Below are 22077 nucleotides of genomic sequence, written 5' to 3'. Positions count from 1 at the left end.
TAAGTCACTTTGAAGCCCCAAGGACTCTGCTATCAGGATGTCATTGGCTGGGCAAAGTCTTACCCTTTGAGGCCTGACAATATTTCCTCCTGCCTTTCTGTAAGGTTTTTTTTTTTTTAATTATTTTAACTAGGTGTATGTATGTATTGGGAGTAGGTTATGTGCACATGAGTGAAGGTGCCTGTTGGAGGCCAGCTAAGGGTGTCAGAACCCTGGAGTTGGAGTTACAGGTGGCAGTTAGCAACCAGACAGTGTTGGTGCTGGGAAGAGGACACCTGTCCTCTACAAAAGCATCAAGTGCTGTTAACCACTCAGCTATTTCTCCAGCTCTAGCATCTTCCCTTTTGTGAACTTTCTCTAGAAGAAGAGCTGTGCGTGGTGGAGCATGCCTTTAATCCTAGTACTAGGGAGGCAGAAACAAGCCACTCTCTATGAGTGTGAGGCCAGCCAGTCTCAAAAATAAAAAAATAAAATAAAAAGAAGGGGATGTGATATGGAGATAGCTCAGTGGTTAAGAACACTGGCTTTTCCCCCCAAGGGATCTGGGTTCAATTTCCAGGACCCACTTGACAGCTCACAGCCATTGGTAGCCCCAGGCAATCCAACACTCTCCTCTGGTTGCTGCAAAACAGCCATGCACACAGCGCAGACGTGTGCACAGGCAGGACACCAATATACATAAAGTAAAAATAAACTTTTTTTTTTAAAAAAAAGTGTACTAGGGGGCTGGGGAGATGGCTCAACGGATAAGAGCACTTGCTACTCTTCTAGATGACCCAGGTTCAATTCCCAGCACCCACAAGGCAGCTCACAACTGTCTGTAATGACAATTCCAAGGGATCTGACACTTTCACACAAACATGCAAACAAAACACCAATGTACCTGTAAAAAAAATAATTAAAAAAAATATATTTTTTAAGCCGGTATAGTGGCACATGCATTTAAACCCAGCACTCCAGAGGCAGAGGCAGGTGGCTCTTTGTGAGTGTGAGGCCAGCCTGGTCTACAAAGCCAGTTCAGGATAGCAAGGGATGTTACACAGAGACACTCTGTCTTGAAAAACTAAAACAAAACAAAAGTGTACTAGGAGCTGGGGTGTAGGATATAAGTAAGTCTTGGCTTTCCTGAAGTCCAGAACTTAGACCATTTCAGCTAGTATGTCTCTTTTGAATGCCACAGCATCAAATATGTACCTTCAGCAGTACCGTCTCATTCATTTGATACAATACTTCCCTCCATTGATCACAAAAGATGTCTTCAGTGTTACTATCTTTTTTTCCATTGTTAGAAATGCTTCATATTATGAACAGGCAAGAGCCACTGATTCACTGACCCCCGTTTCACATGGGCAATCTGAGGTCCAGAATAAGAGGAACTCGCTAGAATACTTCTTTAGGGTTCAAATTCGCAACTCTGATCCAATCTTAGGCACTGCAAAATTCCTAGCCCTGAAAATGCACCTCTCTCTTCTTCAAAGTCAGGGTACTTGAAGGGCTAGGACCAAAGCTATTGGGCCCGACTGTAGAGCTCCCTCTGTCTTCCTTGGTACAGTGTATCCGGAAATAGGATGAAACCCTGAGGTCTTCCTGAGGAGAAAAACATGACCTTGCTGAGTGCCTAGGGGGCAACCATGGGTCAGTCCAGGGAGACAGTTTCCTCGCTACTGGTGACTCTAAGGAAATTTCTAACAATGGACTATGTTCAGCAGATGGGTCAGGAAAATGCGCAGCTAGTGGCTTTGGATTTCCATCACCAACCAGGGAATTTATTTACTCCGGTGTATGTGATGTGTTTTAAACAATCCTTAGGAGTGTGGGGCAAAGGCTTCAGTTGAGGACGGAGACCATCTCGGCTCTCCGTAAATGCCTTTTGTCACCCTGGCTCGACTCCCCCCACCACGCCACCATTCAACCAAGAGAGGAGAGTCGCAAGCATCCCAGGCTGTCCTCGAACTGTTTGTTGGTCAGTCTGGTCTGGATCTTCCTGCCTCCACTTCCCAAGAGCCAGGATTACAAATTTTTGGGGGAGTACTTTCTCGTCCTCTCCCAACACCGAGAGCAAAGGGTCAGCTCTTAGAGATGAACACTTGGTACATTTACTACGGGGTACTGTGTCTGACATTTCCCCTGGAATCTACGGTGAGGTTAAAGCAGAGGGCCGGCTGCATAGACAGCGCTCACGCTGCGCTAAAGCGACCGCGAAAAGACCAGACCCAGACGGACTGCGCCCGTGTGGCGCAGCTCTCCTGGGCCGCCCGTCAGGGAAAGCGGCCCGGCACAGGGACTGCGCGCCGACGTTCCGCTGAGCGCCTCGCCAACCGGAAGTAGCCGGGCCTTTGGCGAAAGGACCCGGTAGAGCGGAAGTCACTCCGTGAGGCAGTGGCGACAGCGGCGGCGAGAGGATGAACAACAAGTTCGACGCGTGAGTGGCGCGTGGCCGCCCCCGGGACCCCTTCCCCCAACCGTCCCCCGGGACCGCTCCCGCCGGGGCCGGGGCGCGCACTCAGCCGAGCCGCTCGCTCCCGGGCCGCCGAGGCCCGAGCCTCCTTGCGCCCGCGGGCCCGACGGGGCCGGGAGAGCGCGGCCGAAGTCGCCGGGACCCCTGAGCCGCTGGACCCCGGCGCGGCGCGGGCCGGGGGAGGGGAGGCCGCGCCGCCCGGAAGGAGATTTTCGGACGCCCCGCCCTGGTGGGTGCGGGCTGCCGGCGGCGTGGAGGGGCGGGACCTCGGCGCTTCGGGTGCTTCCGCAGCCTTGCTGCCTTCTCTCTGAACGCGGCTTCTCTCCCGCACTCGCTCTGCGTCCTGGGAAGGTCACCTCTCCCTTCTGAACCTCGGTTTTGTCTTCTGCAAGCGGGGACGGTAACAGAGCCCGTGTCGTAGAATTGGGCAGCTGCGATGAGGTAATGGGGCAGCCGCGATGAGTACTGTGGCCTCTCAAGTACGGAATGCATTTCATCTAATTGAGATTCTTCCTGCTTCCTCCCCCACCCCGTTCCTGTCTTCCAACTCTTAGTGGCTGCTCACTCCTGCATTCTTTCCAAGTATCCACTCTCATCCCTAATTCCAGCATCGACAGTTGGGAAGTACAGAGAAGAAATATAAGTGTTTTTTGTTGGGGGTGGGGGGTGGGGAGAGGATTCCCCTCCTAACCATTATATCTTTTTGCATTTAAAAATAATTTTCGTTTTCATTTAATAGCACTTAAGTTAGTATTTCACAAGAATTGTGTGCTTCGAAAGATTGTAGTAATCCCTTCTTTCTCTTCTTTATAGTCTTTCTAGGTCTTATTGAAAGACCTACATTTTTAGTTTTGGCGCACCAGCTGTTTGACAGTACAAAAGTTCTCTAGTCTGAATCATTGATCTAACCTCTCTAGTGGTTAGAACTCGGCCGGAAGGACCAGATCACACTCTACAATGCTTAGAGGTCCTGTGTAAATGCTGAGACCGAGGTGTGAAGGTAAAGTGGAACCACTGATACGTGGCGAAGCTTCGGTTTTTCAATGCAGTGAGTTCTGATGTGCAGAAGTACGGGGATTGGGACTCCAGCAGGCAGGGCAGCTCTTCCGCAGGTTTTCCTTGGTGGCTGAAAGAGAGCTCTGCTTCTTGAGGAAAGCTGATGTCTTCTCCATCATGCTGCTTTGCTGAGCCCAGCAGGATAGTGACCCTTTGGTCTCCCATCTTACATCTAGCTCCACACCTGAGCCCTTCCACCTTTCTTCTTGTTTGAACAAGTCAAACTGCATCCCAAGAAGATAGTTTTTCGGTCATCTGTCTTGAATAAGGATTGTTACATTGGCCACTGTTTTGTTACTATGAAGAGAACAATTTATGATACATGTTCTTCAAGGCCACACCCCCTAATCTTTGTAATTCTTTCAAATAGTTCTCCTTCGTGACTGAGCATTCAAATATATGAGCCTATGGGGGCCATTCTCATTCTAACCAGCACAGGCATCTCTAGATTTTTTAAAAACTTTTTTTAGGTTAGCATAGAAAGTAACATTCCATTTGACTCTTTCACACTTAGGAAGTTTGTCCTCGTTATTTCCTGTTTCCCACTGTACTCCTGCGTGGTCCCTCTCTACCTGGTTTCTTTTCTTCTACTTGCTCCCCACTTCTGTTTTCCTATTATATTTATTATATTGCTCTCTATTTCTCACTATCTTCTTCATAGTAACTCTGCAAAAGAGATCTTACAGTTAAGGAAAATAGGCTTTTCAAGGCTAAGCAACGCTCAGGTGTGCTCTTCAACTTTGTTCGTGAGTGTCTTTATCAACATTTTGCTGGGGTTTTAATTACTTGTGACTACTAGTTGTTGTAAGTAGTATCTTTTAACACCTGCCTTCTAACTTTGCAGAAAACAAACAAATAAGCAAAAAAGCTTGCTGTCATTTTAAATTAGCAATTAAAGATGATCTCCTTGTCCCTAGTTTGTTTTTGTCATTTCGGATTTTCATGTGAAAAGCAGTTTGTAGTGTTGTTCAATATTCACTGTCTGTACTCTTTATCACATTCCCTGAAATTTTCCAGAATCATTCCAAGTGCAGTCTCCAGTGAATGCAGTAGTATGGTCTAATGGACATAGATTAAAGAGGCGTTCTAATGTCCTTTAATATGTGGGCTCTGCTTCTGTGAGTATAACCAAAGCTTTAAAGGGTGGTCATTAGTCTCACCAAGTGGCTAGGTCTCCCTGCCTTTCGTGTTATTAAGTTATAAAACTGTAAGATGCTCTCTCAAGAACTACAGCCCCAACTATAGTAAACTTGGTTTTCAGGTCTTAGGTTTTTGGAGGCTTGATTTGGTCCCTATTTTACATGGGTCCCTTTCTATAATTAGCCTTTGGCCTATTTTTTAACTGTTTCTAAATTACCTAATTTGAAATCATTTTGATTTTTAGAGCTCTGTTCAGTAAACATGTTTGTTTTATGTTTGTGCCTGATGCTTGAGATACAGTGGAGTATTAGATCAAGTTTCTACCTGCACAGAATTAGTCTTGTCAGAGGGTGCTGGGAAGTACCTGGATAGCAGCTTGGAGAGCTAACCCAAATGGTTAGTGTGGACATGAACTGGGCAGCTTGAGTCTGTGGGGTGCTGCTGCTCAAATCCAGCTTCAGGCTGGGAAGAACAGCTCCTGAAAAGCAGGTTGTAAACCTTTTCCTTAGGTGTAGGTGCAGAGAGCAGGTTAGTTGCTTAACTTCTTCAAGAAGTAAAAGCAGGCCTGGTGTGGTTGTGCACGCCCTTAATCCCAGCACTCAGAGGCAGTTGGATTTTTGTGAGTTCAGTGCCAGCCTGTGTAGTGAGTTCCAGGACAGCCAGGGCTACACAGAGAGACCCTTCTCATAAGACTGGGGGGGGGGGGGGCAGGGTTCAAGGAAAGAGAGAGAGAGAGAGAGAGATTGAGTTATTGGTAAAGTCCTTGTTTCCCATGAAGAAGTTTCTGGGTTCCATTATCAGCATCACCAAACTAAGACAAAGTCCAGAGCATAAAGACAAAAAAATGAGTTCTACTAAAGTTTCTATTTTCTGGCTTAGAAAGGAGTCCAAGATGGCCTTGGAATGTTAATAGCATTGTTTTTTTCTCTACCTTAATTGTTTTTGTTTTCTTTTTGTTCCCTAGTAGTGACTGAAAAAATCACTAGGAAAGAAAAGAACAAAACATTTTTATTGGGGCTGGTAAAAAATGGGAGATCCAAGGTCACTGCCCTTCTTCAACCAAAATCTAATAAAGGGACCTCAGAAGCTATAGTAGGGGTTAGGAGCTGAAAGGAAGACAAAAGGGTTTGAGTCCCTAGAGGATGTGCTCTACAGAGGAGAATAGTTTGGGGCTCAAGCAGTAGAAAAATCCATGAGATATTCTTGATTATAATACGAAAATTGGCCTTGACAGTACAACCAGGACAAGCATACATGTTTGTATTATTCAGAGCAGAAGAGGGAAAGTTGGCTTAACCTATATTGGGAGAGAGTAGGGGATGTTTCTAAGAGAAAGTGAATCCTGAAGAGCAGTAAACCAGGAGTAGAGGCTGACTCCATGCTGAACATGGAAGGGGTAGGCAGAGATGGGGAAACTGTACTTAGGAGTGGACATGCAGGAGTGGAGCGTGTTTGTTGGGTACAGGCAGATTTTCCTGGGACATGCAAACAAATTTGGCCTTTGCACCAAGTTGAGGCTTTATACGTCTTATCTCCCCAGTTCCTTGGGAGAGCCACTCTGGTAGCCAGTGAGATGCTTGGTAAATGTGGGTAGTTTTTAATTCGTGGGGCTTGTGTCCAAGAGAGGCTCATCTTGAAAAGGAAACTAAGCAATACAAGTTTAATCAAGGGAAAGGAAGTTTTGTAAACACTGATGATGGCTCTAATAAGCCAGATGGCTGTGTGACCACATCTCCTCTTCACTTGCCGTGCTCATCACTTCCGTTCTCCTTTCTCTGAACTACCCCTTGTTTTGCTCTGAGTCCTGATTCTTTCATTTACCCAAAAGCTGTTCCAGTGTCTGAATTGTTAGTCTTTGCTCTCCTGGAGGAAATCAATGCAGAGAGAGGGATCCGTATTTTGATGAAGGTTCTGAGGCATAGATTTTTAGGCTGACTGGATTTCTTTGCTTCTATGCCTTACCTAGTTGGGTCTTGACCAGGGTGGGGAAGTCTCTGTCACAGGGAATGGCCACCTGAGTATGTCCTGCAGTATGGCTACCACATGGGCAGAGCAGTACCCCAAGACATAGGATGGCTTATTCATCTTGCTATTTATAGGTGCATTTTATGTGTTAGGCATTAAAAATTTGTAGACAGACAAAAAAACAAAAACCCACAACTTTCTAAATGCAAAATCCTATACACCACATTTCTTTGTTTATTTAGGATGATGTCTGTGTACAACTGAGGTGTTTCTGGTGCCCATCTTGAAAATGCCTGTTTCCATCTTTCTGTACATACTGTATGTCATCAAACCCAAAAGATGATTCTGCAGAAAACGTATGGGTGAATGTTCTAATTCTAGAGTGAATGCCATTCTGTCTCTTCTTTTTTTTCTTTTTTCCATTTTCTTTTTAAAGTATGTGTACAGAGGATAGAGAACAACTTAGCAGTAGTCGGTTCTCATTCTAATTTGTAGGTTCTAGGGATTGAACTCAGGTCTGCAGCCTGGCCACAAATGCCCTTATCCACTAAGCCCACCTTAGCAGATTGAGCAAATGGTACTCTTATCTTTGTGCATTAACCTGTTTCTTTTTTGTCTGCATCTGGTAGGTCTTAGGTTTCACATTTGTCTCTGCTTATTGGACCCCATATCCATTCCTCCCTGCCTGTTTTTTCTTTGAGACAGAGGGTTTCTTCAGAGCAGTATCATAAATCATCTTAGTATCACTGGCACCCAAAACAAGATGACACTGAATAAAGGTTAAATGAAAAGGAAAAATAAAAGGAGGAATGGCACCTTGGGCTGGAGGTGAGGTGTTTACCAGTGGGAAGAGTTGCTGGGAGGAGAGGAGTATAGCACTGGACCAGACTCAGTCTCTAAAGTCCTGAAAAGCACTTTGTGTTGTGTTTCACTCTAGAGGATAGGTAATAAGAAGTTGACAGTTGAGAGTCTTAAGGATGCAGGTCAAATAACGGATTCTCATTTAGAGAGTAGAGAGGAGAGATTTGTGTAAGACCCATTTATAGATTGATAATGAATTAGATGACTGGAGAAGAATGTTGACCTAAGGGAGGACAGCTAGGAGAGAGGTGGGAAAGAGAGGACATGGCGATATATAGAGGTGGGCAAATTTTTAACTGTCTGATGTCAAAGGAATTATTTGTCCAGAAATTCCCATTAGTGTCTTGTTTTTGACAACAGAAACCACCCCTTTACCTGCTTTGTTATGTTGCTGTTGGGAAACAAAAATCCTGCTGGAGTTCATGGGTTAGCTAATTTAATAGTTTTATTTAATTCTGCTGGTTTGATCTCCCTTTTGCCCGTCTCACAGGTACATCTTATAGGCCTGTGATTTGAGTGACTTTGGGCTAGTTACACAGTAGTTCTGTGACCTTGTGGTTTTGGTAGGTAACAAGAATAGTTTAGTCATGGAATGACATTATGTTGCTTTCCCATGTAGCTTAAAAGATGATGATAGTGGAGACCATGATCAGAATGAAGAAAACAGCACACAGAAAGATGGTGAGAAGGAAAAAACGGAACGAGACAAGAGCCAGAGCAGCGGCAAGAGGAAGGTATGTTTTGGGTTAAATACAGGTATACTTACCTTTGGATGGATATAAGTTTTGATTATCTCTTGGCGTCTGTTTATCTGAAGATCGCAGATTAACTTGATTGCAGGTACTCTTTTGGAATTTCTTGTTTGTTCTAAAAACAAGGTTCTGGAGGCCCTGGAGAGACGTTTTCCTTCCATGTGCTCTTGCACACACAAACACATACACATGTATGAAAATACAAAATGATTGTGGGACTAGGAATACCACTCTGTGGGAGGGTATAAGGCCCTGGATTCAATCCCTAGCACTGAAAAAAGAGTAAAAGGTATGGAGAGGGCAAGAAAGAGGACATGGTTTACTGGCTGTGACTAAAGCCTGGTAGATGTGTGTATGAAAATGTCACAGTGAAATCCTTAGTGTGCACCTATAATTACAAATTTTAAAAATGGTGGAATGACTAGAATTCATTTTGGAAATTAGAACCTCCTCTTGTGAGGTCTTGGGGTGCTGACTTGCTTTACAGTATCCTCATGTGAGATGGAGAAGTCTGGGTTCTCAGCTGGGACTTGCTTTAAAGTGTACTCAGTAATTCAAATCCTGTTACTAATCCTATTCAAAACATTACTATTTTAGGCTTTTCAGTCAGTAATACACATTGAAAGTGGCTTGGGATAGAAAGAATTTAGGGAATGAAAGATAAATGGATCAAGTTTTTCAGTATTATAGCACTATTTATCTGATAATCCTGAATATCTTCCAAACACAAGAATTTTCTACTAGGTGCTTACGTCACAAGTGTTAGGAGGTGGTAGTGTGCACCTTTAATCCCAGAACTCGGGAGGCAGGCAGGCAGGCAGATCTCTGAGTTTGAGGCCAGCCTGGTTTATAAAGTGAGTTCCAGGGCATCTAGGACTTCACAGAGAAACTGTGTCACCAAAAAGAGAAAAAGAAAAAGAAAGTCACAAAGGTGAGGGAGCCATGTTCACTTTTGTTCGCTGAGCACTTCTGATTCATCCATGGTTATTGTTATTTCTTCCACCTTGCAGACAGGGAGCTGAGGCACAAGCAGATTAAGTCATCTGCCAATTTTTAATAATGAATGTTGAGGAGGCAGTACTTGGAGTGGCCATACGTTGAGATAATGCCAGTGATACTATAAGAAAGACAGGAAGTTGTGTTACAGTAGCTTAGAATCATCTCACCACTAAAGAATGTACTATGTGAGCAGACTCCAGCAAATTGCAGGTAATTGAAATTATAGTATTTCAGTTGTGGAGGTGATAAGGAACTATACCTTAAAAAAAACAAAAAAACACTGTCTGTGTAGCCCTGACTAGCCAGGAACTTGGTCTGTCAACCAAAATTGCCTCAGCCTCACAGATCTGCCTGCCACGGCTGGAATTAAAGATCTGTAGGAGTGGCACTGTTAAAATGTTTATTAGGAATCAGAGAAATGCCTGCCTGATGATACGAGTTCAAACCTTGGATCCCACAGTGAGAAGGGAAGAACCAGTCCTGAAAGTTGTCCTCTGACCTACACACACACACACACACACACACACACACACACACACACACACCATGGCATGCTCCCACATTCTGTCTTTTTAGTTTTTCAAAACAAAGTTTATCCAGGTATCCTTGGGTGTCCTGGGCTTGTTTTGTAGTTGTAGACTTGGCTGTCCTGGGCTTGTTTTGTAGACCAGGCTGACCTCACACCTATCCATCTGCTACTTCCTCCCAACGTGCTAGGATTACAGGCGTGCACCACCATGCCCAACCACATTTTTTCTTTTATATAAATACATGATAATAAAATCGTAATTAAAAAACAAATGCAAGATGCTGAAGAGGTAAGTAGTTAAGAACACTTGCTGATCTTACAGAGGACCAGAGTTGGTTCTCGGTACTCATGCCAGCTAGCTCACAAGCCCTCTTCTGGCCTCTGCAAGCACCCATATGCATACATGCACATGTGCATGTATACACACACACACACAGAGCGAGAGAGAGAGGGAAAGAGGGAGGGAGGAAGAGGAGAAAGAGGGAGAGAGAAAATCTCTTTAAAAAAAACCAATACAGCAAAATGTCTGGACTCTCAGCGTTGTGACAGATGCCATGAATTAACTTGCCTTCTGTATTTCCCAGGCTGTTGTCCCTGGACCAGCAGAGCATCCCCTGCAGTACAACTACACCTTTTGGTACTCTAGGAGAACCCCCGGCCGTCCCACCAGCTCACAGAGCTATGAGCAGAACATCAAGCAGATTGGCACCTTTGCCTCCGTGAGTACTTAGTTTGATGTTCCTTGGTATGGCACTCCTACCTGCATTTCTGTCATGGTATATCTACCTTCCTAGTAATCTGATAAACATTCTGGTTTCCTTACTTGGCTGAGTTGCATTCCCAAGATCATGTTTGTTCAATTATTAGGTTAATCGTTAGCCATATTAACTTAAGTGTAGGGATGGTAGCTTTGATCCGAAAGGCATAATCCAAAAATAAAAGGTTTTGGTTTGAGGTTTTTTATTTCAGTAGATATTCATTGAGTCTATATACAAAGTGTCTTAAGAGAGACACTGTTATATGTGATATCTGTCCTCATGAAATTGGGTTCTGATAAGTTGTTTTTGTGGATGCCATCAATACAGAGTGCTCAGGCTCCTTCTCACCCCAGCTCACCCTCACCCTCGCTCCTGGCTCTTTACTAAATTTGTAAACTTAGAGACCCTGCCTACAACTTAACACCAGTGTTGTCTTGTTCAGAAAAGGTTTTTATGTATGCCTGTATGTTCTATGTTCAGTTTCTGTGTGCAGATCAGTTTTCTGAAAGTGGGTCTTGCTGTGTAGCTCTAAGCAGTCTGGACCTTGCCACAATCCTGTCTTCAGTGCTGAGGTTACAGATGTGAGCCACCACATTATGGTGGTAGGTAAGCCATCAGCTTATCCATTTCTAACACAGAAGCTACCACAGAAGTTTTTATTGTCTGCTGTGTAGGGATGTTAGATTAATTTCCAAATACAGTGGCACAGCTGGTTAAACATTAAGATCAGGGAAGGAGGTGGGAAAGACATTTTCATACAGGGTTCTGTGAAATTAATTTAGAATAATTGTGATTATGTCTTACATTTTTCTCTCTTACCCAGAATAATGTAGAAAAAGAAATGTCAGTTTACTACAAGGAAACAAAGGGTACTTTGTGGTTTGCCATCAATACCCTCAGCACTCACAGGACAAGAGAAAGAGCCTAAAGTCTGCTTCATAACTCATAGTGTTAAGTGGCCTGTGGTGGAGGCAGTTGGATCTGTGGGTTCAAGGCTAACAGGTATACAGAGAGAGAGTTCCATGACAGCCAGGGCTACGAGGAAAACCCTGTCATGTTGGAAAACCTAAGGGGGGGAAAAAAAAAAAGGAATGAGGGGCCTGTGTTTACTAAATCCTTTCCAGAGAAGTAATGATAACTTGAAACCTTTTTAAAAGCTAAAGTAGCAGTTCTCGTGTTTTATTTTGTTTTTAAAAGTTTCTTTTCTTAGCCAGGTGGTAAGGGCATAGGCCTTTAATTCCAGCTCTTGGGAGGCAGAGGCAGTGAGACCAGCCTGGTCTACAGAGAGAGTTGGAGGATAGCCAAGGCTACACAGAGAAACCCAGTCTCAAAAACAAACAAACAAAAGGTTTCTTTTCTCTTCTCCTCTCCCCTCTCCCTCCCCTTTCCCCCCCCCCCCCCCCTTTTCTCCCCCCCCCCCCCTCCCCCCCCCCCCCCCCCCCCCCCCCCCCCCCGTCCCTTCCCTTTTTAGGGACAGAGTCTTACTATGTTGGCATAGAAGTCACTATGTAGACCAGGCTGGCCTTGAACTCATCACAATCTTCCTGCCACTACATATGGCCTACAGGTTTATTTTTTACTTTTGTTTATGTGAATGTGTATATATGTACACATGCTTGTGGGAACCCTTAGAGGCCAAAAGAGGGCATTGGATTCCCCAGAGCTTGAGTTCTAGGTGTTTATGAGGCTCCTGTTGTGGATACTGGGACTCAAACTCCAGTTATCTGGAAGCACAGCAAATGCTTTTAACCACTAAGTCCTTTCCAGCCCCAAAGGATGTTTTTTCAAAAGTTCCACTTTAAGCCAAAAATACTTTTTACTGACTTGGAGAAGAGGTGAAAAAAGGACCTCTGAGAACCATCGCAACTCCTTTTCTCATTGTAACATTTGAGGAATGTGCCTCCAGGAGTTCACCCAGCGTACAGATTGTGATATTGTTTGTTCTGAGACAGGGTCTTGCTAGACCTCAGCCTGGCTTGGAACTTGTTTCCTAGGAAATTGTAGCCATAAGCCACATTCCCAGCACTAGAATACTGCTCTTGCAGATGACCTGAGTTCAGTACCCACACCTATGTCAAGGTAGCCCACAACTTCCTGGAATGCCAGCTCCCTGGAGTCTGGTACTTTTTGGCCTTGTGGGCATATGCACACAAGATAAAAGTGAAATAAATGTTTAAAAGTGAAATAAATTTAAAAGTGAAAAAATGTTTAAAAGTGAAATAAATGTTTAAAAATAAAAAAAAGACATCTTTCAGAGTTTAGTGCTATTTTTATTGGGTGTGTGTGTGTGTGTATGCGCACTCGCGTATGTGTATGTGTGCGCGCCCACAGAATTCAGAGGTGTGAGATTCCCCTGGAGCTGAGGTTACACGTAGTTGTAAGCCACTGGATGTGGCTGGGAACTCAGGTCCTTAGGAAGAGCAGTGTGTGTTTTTAACACTGAGATACTTCTCTAGCTCCTTAATGCTCTTTCTTAAATTGTTTTTTATCTCTTGGCTGAGGTACAGATTTGAATATTTTTGCATTTAAATCTGAAGAGACTGAACAATCAAAATGATTATTGTCTAAAGAATTAATATGCTTTGTCCCCGCTACACCCCTCCATCCTAATTCACAGTGAGCCTTGGTTTTCATTACTATCTTAGTTTTTTTAGTTGTTAAGTGGATAAACGTTTAGATTATGTATGACCAGTTAACATTCCAAGTTACTGGATGTACAGATAGGCCCAGCAGTTGTAGAGATGAGATGTTGCGTTAATATCTTATAGATGGCTTTAGCTGCTGCCTTTGAAGTGTATAATATATTCCACATGTTCTTTTCTGGAGGGCAGCTAGAGAGAACAACTATTTTATGTGATAGGAGGTCAGTTTCTCTTGCTGTCTAGATTTAACAGGGCCTGAATATCAGCTAGTACCTGTTTCCTGCTATGCCGTCTTGTTGAATGTGGAATTGACAGTTACCAATAGTCTTTACTTTCTAAAGTGCCTTCCTACTGCTAGTGCCTACAGCTATCCTCTGTAGCTCAGAGGAGACAAGAATGATGAGTCTAAGTGTGTTTCGGGGTTTTGTTGTTGTTACTGTTTTTATTTATGTGTGTGTGTGTGTGTGTGTGTGTGTGTGTGTGTGTGTGTATGTTTTTATATACCTGCTAAGTGTCTACAGAGGCAAGAAGGAGACATCAGATTCTCTGACATTGTAGTTACAGGCAGTTGTGAATCACCCAGTGTGAGTGCATGGAACTGAACTCAGGTCCTTTGAGAACAGTAGCAGAACTCTTAACCTCTGAGCCATCTAGATTTCCAGCCCCTGGAGTTTTGTTGTTTGTTTTTGAGGCAGGGTCTCATTATGTAGGCAGGATCTCACTCTATCTGGGTGATCCCCATTCCCTACTCCTGAATACTAGAATTATAAGTATATAAACACATTTGAAGGAAAACTATAACTCTAGTTTTCTTCAGAAGTTTAAGGTAAATTAGGAAGAAATATAATCTTTCCAGCTGAGTGGAGGGATAGAAAAGCTAGTTCTAGGCCAGCCTGGACTATAGAATCAGACTCTGTCTAAACAAAAAGAAAAAAAATTCGATTTGGCTCTATAAGAATATGCAGGTGAGGCCTTGTGGTACCTGATATATTGCAAGATGGAAGGTTTTTAGTTGTGCAGAGAGTTACTACATAGTGAGAGAAGGTACATGTCAGTGTGGCTTGCTTTGCCTCCTCAAAGCTGTTGATGAAGGCCAGCAGTTCTCAACAATTTTTATTTTAAGATTTTATTTTCATTTTGTCTGTATTAGTGTTTGGCTGAATACATATCTGTGTACTTCATGCGTGCATGCCCAAAGAAATCTGAAAAAGGTATTGGATCCCCTGGGACTGTGGGTCACAGATGGTTGTGAACTGCCGTGTGAGTGCTAAGAAGTGAATATGGGTTCTCTGGAAGGTCAACCTGAGTACTTGACTGAGCCAGCTCTCCAGAACTAGAGTTTATCCTTGTATTGAAAGTGTTACGTGTTGTGTCTTTATTTTGTTTTACTTTTCCCCACTTTGATTAAACTGTATTAGCCAGGCATAGAAATGTATGTTTATAATCTTAGCAGTTTGTGGAAGCAGGAGATAGTTCAGGAACCTAAGACCAGCCTGGGCTACAAGAGACCTTGTTTCAAACCAAATAAAAAACCTATATGGTAGATGTTTTTCTAATATGCTCTTCTTTCTACCTTGCTCCAAATGAAGCAGGTTCTCCAAAGTAGGTAGCCGAGACAGGCTGTCTCCCATATTTCTCTTCTCAGCAACACAGCTTTGTATACATTCAAAGAAGAGATAAAATCCTTGTACTCTTGACCTTTCTTTCTGCAGGTGGAGCAGTTCTGGAAGTTTTACAGCCACATGGTACGTCCTGGGGACCTGACAGGCCACAGTGACTTTCATCTCTTCAAAGAAGGAATTAAACCTATGTGGGAGGTAAGGATTGCCTCTAGCTGCTTTGGGGAAATCGATCGATCTGTCTGTCTGTCTGTCTTTCTTTCTCTCTTTCTTTCTTTGACTCTGCCAAGGTTAAAAGAGTTTTGAAGTTTTCTCTCAAAGCTATAATAGTATTTGATAAATCTTGAGAGCCTATACCTATAGGAAAAGGCATTGATGCATGCATGTGCTCATGGGTTATGGCTGCAAGGTTGCTTTAAAGATGCTACTGTCTTAGTTACTGTTGTATTGCAGTAAGAGACACCATGACCAAGGCAGCTATTATAAGAGAAAGCATTTAATTGGGTCTTGCGTACAGTTTCAGAGGTTTAGTCCACTATTACCGTAGTTGAGAACATGGCGGCATGGAAGCAGGAGCTGGGACAGGAAGTAGCTGAGGACCCTAATCCATAGGCAGAGATAGAGGCTCTGAGCCTGGCATGCGCTTTTAAAACTTTAAAACCCATTCACAGTGCACACCTCTTAATTCTTCTAATTCTTTCAAATAGTGCTGCTTCTGAGTACAAATATATGAGCCTATGGGGGCTATTCTTACTCAAGTCAGCTGAGGTACTGTCACTCAAATGGTATTATTACAGTAGCGAAAGCTTTTTAAAATGTCCTTGTTCCCACAGAACTAACGTCTATGTGTACATGTGTGTATAATGCATTTGCTTAGGAGATAGAGGATTAAAGTGGTAAGAAAAAAAACTTCAGCGTAACAGGAGACCCGGAAGTGAGCTCTGTGATCGTTTGGCAGAGCTGTTATTTGACTGCACCCTTGTGCTCTTTGACCGGGCATGTTTCTAAGAAAAAAAAGTTCTAGAAAATGTGAGAAGTCTTCCATTCCCTGCAGTCAGTCCTTCACATTCACATATCCCTGACTCAGTATGCAGACGTGTTCCTCCTGGTTCCCTCAGCGCCCTTCACCTGCTTTACAGTTAAATGTTTCCCTCAAGACCAGCTGATGTAGTTCCTCCGAAGTTTCTAGGCATCTCTGCTCCTACCATCCTGTGTGTACTGTTGCAGTAGTACTCTTTAGGCTGTGTGGCTATAATTAATTTGTCTGTTTCTACTACATTGCGTCTGAGTTAAGATCTGCGCTTCTATGTACTTGGTACTTAGTGACAGTCAGCTTTTAGCAAATGATGATTATAGTATGTGTTTGAAATGTGCTTGACTTCTAAAATAGTTCTGATAAAAGTAGATCCTTTTCAAAAGATCTGTTTAGTACTTTTTTAAAAAATGATTTAGATCAAGGACTGCCTCTCTTGCTTTTTTTTTGTTCCTATTTCCTTTCTTCTTAACACTGAAATAACCTTGAATTAGAAAATGACCAGACCTCCTGGCTTGAGAGGTATTTCTTTGGTATTCCAAGATGACACTGTGGACCAGTATTTTAACCTTGATGTTTTTTGTTTTTCTATAGGATGATGCAAATAAAAATGGTGGCAAGTGGATCATTCGACTTCGGAAGGGCTTAGCTTCCCGCTGCTGGGAGAATCTCATCCTGGCCATGCTGGGGGAGCAATTCATGGTTGGGGAGGAGATCTGTGGGGCTGTGGTCTCTGTCCGCTTTCAGGTAAGTCAGCCTAGGCTAGTGTTCTTCCTTGTGTTACCGCTGCTCTCATTGCTCCTTCTGGTTGGTTTGATAATTCTGTTTCTCCCTTAGGAGGACATTATTTCCATATGGAATAAGACCGCCAGCGACCAAGCAACCACAGCCCGAATCCGGGATACTCTTCGGCGCGTGCTTAACCTACCTCCCAACACCATTATGGAATACAAAACCCACACCGACAGCATCAAGTACGTGTTGGGGGGCTTGGGGGGGACAGGTCCCTGAGTTTAGCAGAAGTAGCTCCATAGTTGGGCCCAGACACATGTAGTCATACATGACACTGACTTGTGAAGTAGGGACACACCAGCCCCCTCCAGGGCTTTGGCTACTTGCTGAAGTTCTTGTTAGTGAGGCTCCAAGGACCTACTGTGAGGTTTTGTGTAGCAGAGAGCCCTTCTGCAGAAACCCAGTTTTCCTGCCTGGGCTGGCTTGATTTCTATAGGCTGTCTTGTCTTTCTTATGCTAACCACTATTTTAAAATGAAAGACAAAGCTCTTTCAGAGGTTTTTCATGGCTGTTTTTAAAGACAATTTCATTGAACAATAAAATCCTCTTCCCTACCCACCCTGACCCCACCTCTGCATGTCTGTTTAACCTGTCAGCTTTAGTCTGTTTTCTTTGTCTTGGGAGATTGACTTCTCATAAGGAATGGGGACGCCAGTCTTTCTGTATAGAACTGAAGTCTAGAGAAAGCAGGGTAGATTGTGAGATGAGAAGGAGAAAGAAGCTTGTATCCCACTGAAGACAATGAGTGCTGTCCACATTGAGAATTACTGGTGAGGGCTTGCTCTTTCAGGAACAGTGATAGATGAGCTCAGGTCATTGTGAAGAGGTTGTGGGAGTAGCTGCCAGATTGTCTGGAAGGTAGAAGGAAAGAGCCAGCCAGGAGTCAGGTCTCCTTATTGTCTCCTGTGACCATGGGTCAGTATGTGCCTTTGGCAAGTCTCTGCAACTCTGTATCAGTTTCTCCAGCTGTAAGATAGGGTATAGCAATAAATAGTAAGGTTGCCATAAGGCTTGCTTGATCTTTGTAGCTGAAGGACCTCAGAAACCTCTTACAGGACTAAGTGTTACTGCTATCATCATTAGTATAATGTCATCATCAATGGCAATTCCTATTCAAGACAATGGTGAGCCCAGTAGTTGTATTCATCATCAGGTAGACTATGTGAGACTCTTTCCCATGCATTCACATATGATGTGGGTGGAGTTTGCTTATATCAGCTAGGTGCCAGTTTTTATCTGGGACTACTGCCATGGGAATTGGTCTGATATCAGATGGCTGGCCCTGACTCATTGGAGCCACCAGCACTCATTTGCCATCAGTGGTCCTGGTTGCTTGTCTCAGCAATCCTGTATCAGCACTAATTTTTCTTAGAGCAGGTCTGTCTTATTCTCTGCTGCAGGACAGACGTAGTGTCTGCCCTCCTGCTAGGTTTAGTTGAAGCTCAAAAGGTCTACATCTTTCCCTAGGATTCTTGTTTGCTAGGTTCCCATTTAACCTGGTTAGGAAAGGGAAAGAGTAGTTTCCATTCACTCCCCACTGTTCCCCCCTTTCTGGTACCTGGAGGCAGTTCATCTTGACTTGTAAAATCCCACAAACAAATCCTCCAGGACCTAGGAGCCTCTGGGACTCCTGCCCTGCAGCTGTTAACACCCTCCTCGAGACCCAGAAGCCACTTTTCCCTTGCTCCCCACTCTCCTTCCTCTCCCAATGAGCTACCTTTTGCACTTCCACTAGAATGCCAGGCAGGCTGGGTCCCCAAAGGCTCCTTTTTCAAAACCTCTGGAAGCCGCGATTGAATGTGCCATGACCCTCTCCCTCTCTGGATGGCACCATCATTGAAGCTGGCGTCTTCGGAGTCTCTTGTTCTGTTGGCGTGCCACCTGGAAGACCCTTCTGTCCTGGACAAGAGGAACGGAAGAGCATGTTATCCTTTGAGAACAGGCTGACAGCAGCAACTACTACAACAGCTGAGATCACAAATAAATGGTGCTAAACCAGCTTGTCTCATGCTCTTGCTCTTTATGGTGCATCAAGATGTGGCCTTTGGATTGACTGTCACCATTATCAAGGGATGGCACACAGACTTCTTTCATGCAGGGCCATTGAGGGAATGCAGTTTCATGCCCACAAGCCCATTGTATAATCATATGGTAATTTATTCCAGGACTGTTGTGGTCTGACATAATGAGGTGACGTCTAGCTCTCTAAGTGAGACTCCACTGCCTGATGCTCAAGTGTACTGGTTTTCATCCAGTTAGACCAATGCTTGGCCCAGAGGGGTGGCTGAGTTTAGGTCCAGAGTTGAGAGTCTCCTTGGCTTTTCTTTGCTAACTTCCATTTGCTTTTAGTTCATAAAAATCTCTTGCTTTGAGCTAAAGCCCTGCTTCTGTCTGTCTGTGGCTGTATATGCATACTTTTTGCTTTGTGCTAATGGGGCTTTCTCTCTGGTGCCAAATCTGCTTGGCAACCTCCTCCTTTCCTTGCAGAGTAGATTGTCTTCCTCTTTGGTAGTCTTGCTTGGTAAGAGCCCTTATTCCTTCCAGCCCAGGGTCACTGTGCCAGGGTGTAGAGAGTAGAGTGCCTTCATCTTGGGGGGGATTCACCTTTGAGATAATCTGAATATACATGTACTGGCCTTGTGAGTACTCAGGCTTTGGCTTATGTGTGTGTGCAGCTTGGCTTTCAGGCCTTTACCTGCTTGGAGAATTTCAGCAAGCTTTGTTAGACACCCCCAAAACTAAGATTTAAAAAGCATTTTTGTGAACTCTAGGTTGCCTGAGTGAGCGGCAACTACAAGGGTCAGTTTTCCAGAGTGCCTCCAGTCTGGCAGCAGCACATTCCTTAACACCAGCTGACTGGCTTAACCCTACTCTTTGTGTGGCCCAGGAGTTAACAAAACAAGTGAGACCTTAGGTTCCTTGTTCTGGGAGTGCCCATGCTATTACTGCTTTATCACATTCTCTACATTGACTAGAAAAGAGATTCCGCTGAGCTGCAGAAAGCCTATCGTCTGTTGGGTTTTCTTGGGCCTTCCGCCTTATCTTTCACTGTGAGGTGTGTGTACATTTTATTGCACCAGCAAATAAACTTGATGCCACTTTCCAAAGTAAGTCTGTCAGCAGCAGACTGAGCTGAGACCCCCCCCTTCAGATCCCAGCCACATGTGAGATGTCAGCACTGCTCCTGCCTTGGTGTGTTCCTTGTGGCTTTTGTTTGAGCCAGTAAACAGCATCTGCTAAGACTTGAGAAAGAGCCAGTGGTAATGGTTGTCTCCCCAAGTACTGCTAACAAGTGAGGGGCATGTTTTTAGGAGTTGCTCAGCTTCTTCACTCAAGCCTTTCTCCAGCTTGCTTGTGTTTCAGTCTAGTTTCTAGTGTCTATTTCACCTGTCTGTCTTTCTAGCCTTCCCTGGTCACCCTGCCTGTTGCTGTTTTCTGCAGTGCACCTGGGTGAACCAGGAAGTATCCATTGCCCCACAGAGAGGCCACTTTCCTTTGTCCTTGTGTTGCTGACTATATCCCTAAGAAAGACAAGGCTTATTCACTTGTATTTGTATCAGTCAGGTCACAGCTATGGAACTTGCCACGTAGTCCACACTGGCCCCCAACTTCACATCGGAGTGCTGGGGTTAGAGGCATGTGCCACCATGACCTCTTGGTGAAGCAGATTTATAATTGAGGCTTCATAGGTTTGGGTCCTTAACATCAAATGGCTTACTACATCCTCCGCTTGAGGAGAAAACTTGTAACACAGCCTGAATTCTGGGGCCACCAGGGTACTGCTGTTATAAAGGCAGTTAACACAGCACTGTCTTAGAAAATAGCTTTTTGGAGTAGACTTGCTGTATTCCATGTGCTCCTGGTCTGGAATGGCAGAAGGGCCCTCTTCCCATAGTAGAACACAGTGCTGGTTAAGACTGGTGGGATTTCTCTACAGAGAGTAAGGGAGAAAGAGAGACAAGCCAAAGTGTGGAGACTTCCTTCACCTGGTCTGGCTATAATTGTATCTCAGCATTGAACTCTTAATGTACAGTTGAAGGCTAGCCCACTCACTGTCTTAGTTCAGTCGTAAGCTGGTGATGCTGGGCCACTTTAGGCTTAAACTGTCTGACCTTGAATTGTGCACTGAGCTCAGATTTGCTAATCTGGCTGAATCCCTTTTTAGTGTTGCGGCCTGGCTGAGAGCAAGGCGCTGATATATATAAGCTTTGGGCAAGGGTCTGGAAACACAGTTAACACACAGAAGAGATCTCCCTTTTTTGAGAATTTGCTTTCTGGTGAGATGGGATCAGTCAACCTTAAAGAGTTCTTTGTTGCTGCCAGATCTGCTCAGAATTCTCAGTATGCTATATTAATCTCTGATTTGTTTGATTATAGACAATCAGATCATAAGAAAATGTTTAGGATAGCTTCTTCTGTAAAGAAGAAAGTTTTGATGTGCATGGTTTGCCAGGTGGAGGGAGAGTAAAAATTCACACCTGGCTGGCCTTTGAGAATAAGAGTACACCAGAGTCCCTGGCCATGTGCATTGCTTCCCCTGAATCCATGCAAGGAGCTCAGAATAGGAAGTCAGTTTATTCTTGTGTGCTGGAGCCTTCCCGGTCTTCACCCAGTGAGCTGTTATGCAAGTACAGTGAGGAAGGGCCCTTCTGGAAACAAAAGGATAAATGAAATGAACTTCAACCCTGTTACATGACCTTGTTGACCTAACTTACTTAAAGCAGTTACTTTTAGAGAAGATCTAAAAGTAGGTCTTACTGTTAGAGAAGATCCCAGGTCATTGTCCACGCATTGAATTTTCACTTGTCTTCATTGAGAGTGAAGAGTGAAACTGCCTCCAACATCTCTTATAGGAACTAGAGTACAATTCACCACTGTCTCCAGAAATAGCTTGGGAATTGACAAGTTCTTAAACAGTTTTTCTTTGAGTTATTTGTCATAAACTAGTAATTTTCTGTGGGGAAAAAGCTGTTGTTCTATAGAGGGAAAATATTGATGAAACTGGGGCATACATTGTCTAGTCCTTAGTAATTTAATGTATTTTTGAGGCGTGGTTTCACCACATAGTCTTGGCCATCTTGGAATTCACCATGTAGACCAGGCTGGCCTCAAACTCACAGAGGCCTGTTTTTCTCAGTTTCCCAAGTGCCGAGATTATAGGTATGGGCCACCTTGCCCAGTTCCCTATTCTCAATGCCAAACAAACAAACAAACAAACAAACAAACAAACTGCCTAGAGTACCAGGTAATGAAATATATTTTAATTCTTACAATGCTAAATGTTGTAGTGAGAGACATTTTCTTGCTACCTTAAACCAATAAAAGAATATTGCCTGGCCTGCTCGTACATGCCTTTAATCCCAGTACTAGAGAGGCAGAGGCAGGCAGATCTCACTGGATTTGGGGCCAGTCTGGTCTACACAGCAAGTTCTACATAGCCACTGTTAAGTTTGATATTCAGTACCCAGGACAA

The 22077-nt window shown here is 44.0% G+C and overlaps 1 protein-coding gene across 4 annotated transcripts in view; it reads left to right on the top strand.

Annotated features, from left to right (window-relative positions):
- The first annotated feature begins 2346 nt into the window (after positions 1-2346).
- Positions 2347-22077, top strand: part of Eif4e2 (eukaryotic translation initiation factor 4E family member 2) — a 28492-nt gene continuing 8761 nt past the window's right edge. For 2 of the 4 annotated variants that reach the window (XM_055619363.1, XM_055619361.1), the window contains exons 1-6: positions 2347-2422; positions 8100-8214; positions 10345-10479; positions 14873-14977; positions 16407-16559; positions 16650-16786. In XM_055619363.1, the coding sequence (XP_055475338.1) occupies positions 2403-2422; positions 8100-8214; positions 10345-10479; positions 14873-14977; positions 16407-16559; positions 16650-16786 (665 nt within the window). In that variant the 5' untranslated portion in view covers positions 2347-2402. Of the gene's footprint in view, positions 2423-2445; positions 2900-8099; positions 8215-10344; positions 10480-14872; positions 14978-16406; positions 16560-16649; positions 16787-18339; positions 18603-22077 lie in introns of those variants that run through there. The other 2 variants (XM_055619359.1, XM_055619360.1) reach the window with 2 other exon arrangements.

Source organism: Psammomys obesus, unplaced genomic scaffold (assembly GCF_907164565.1).
Source record: "Psammomys obesus unplaced genomic scaffold, mPsaObe1.curated_primary_1811, whole genome shotgun sequence".
NCBI classification, from domain to species: domain Eukaryota; kingdom Metazoa; phylum Chordata; class Mammalia; order Rodentia; family Muridae; genus Psammomys; species Psammomys obesus.
This window is presented reverse-complemented; position numbering and strand designations above follow the sequence as displayed.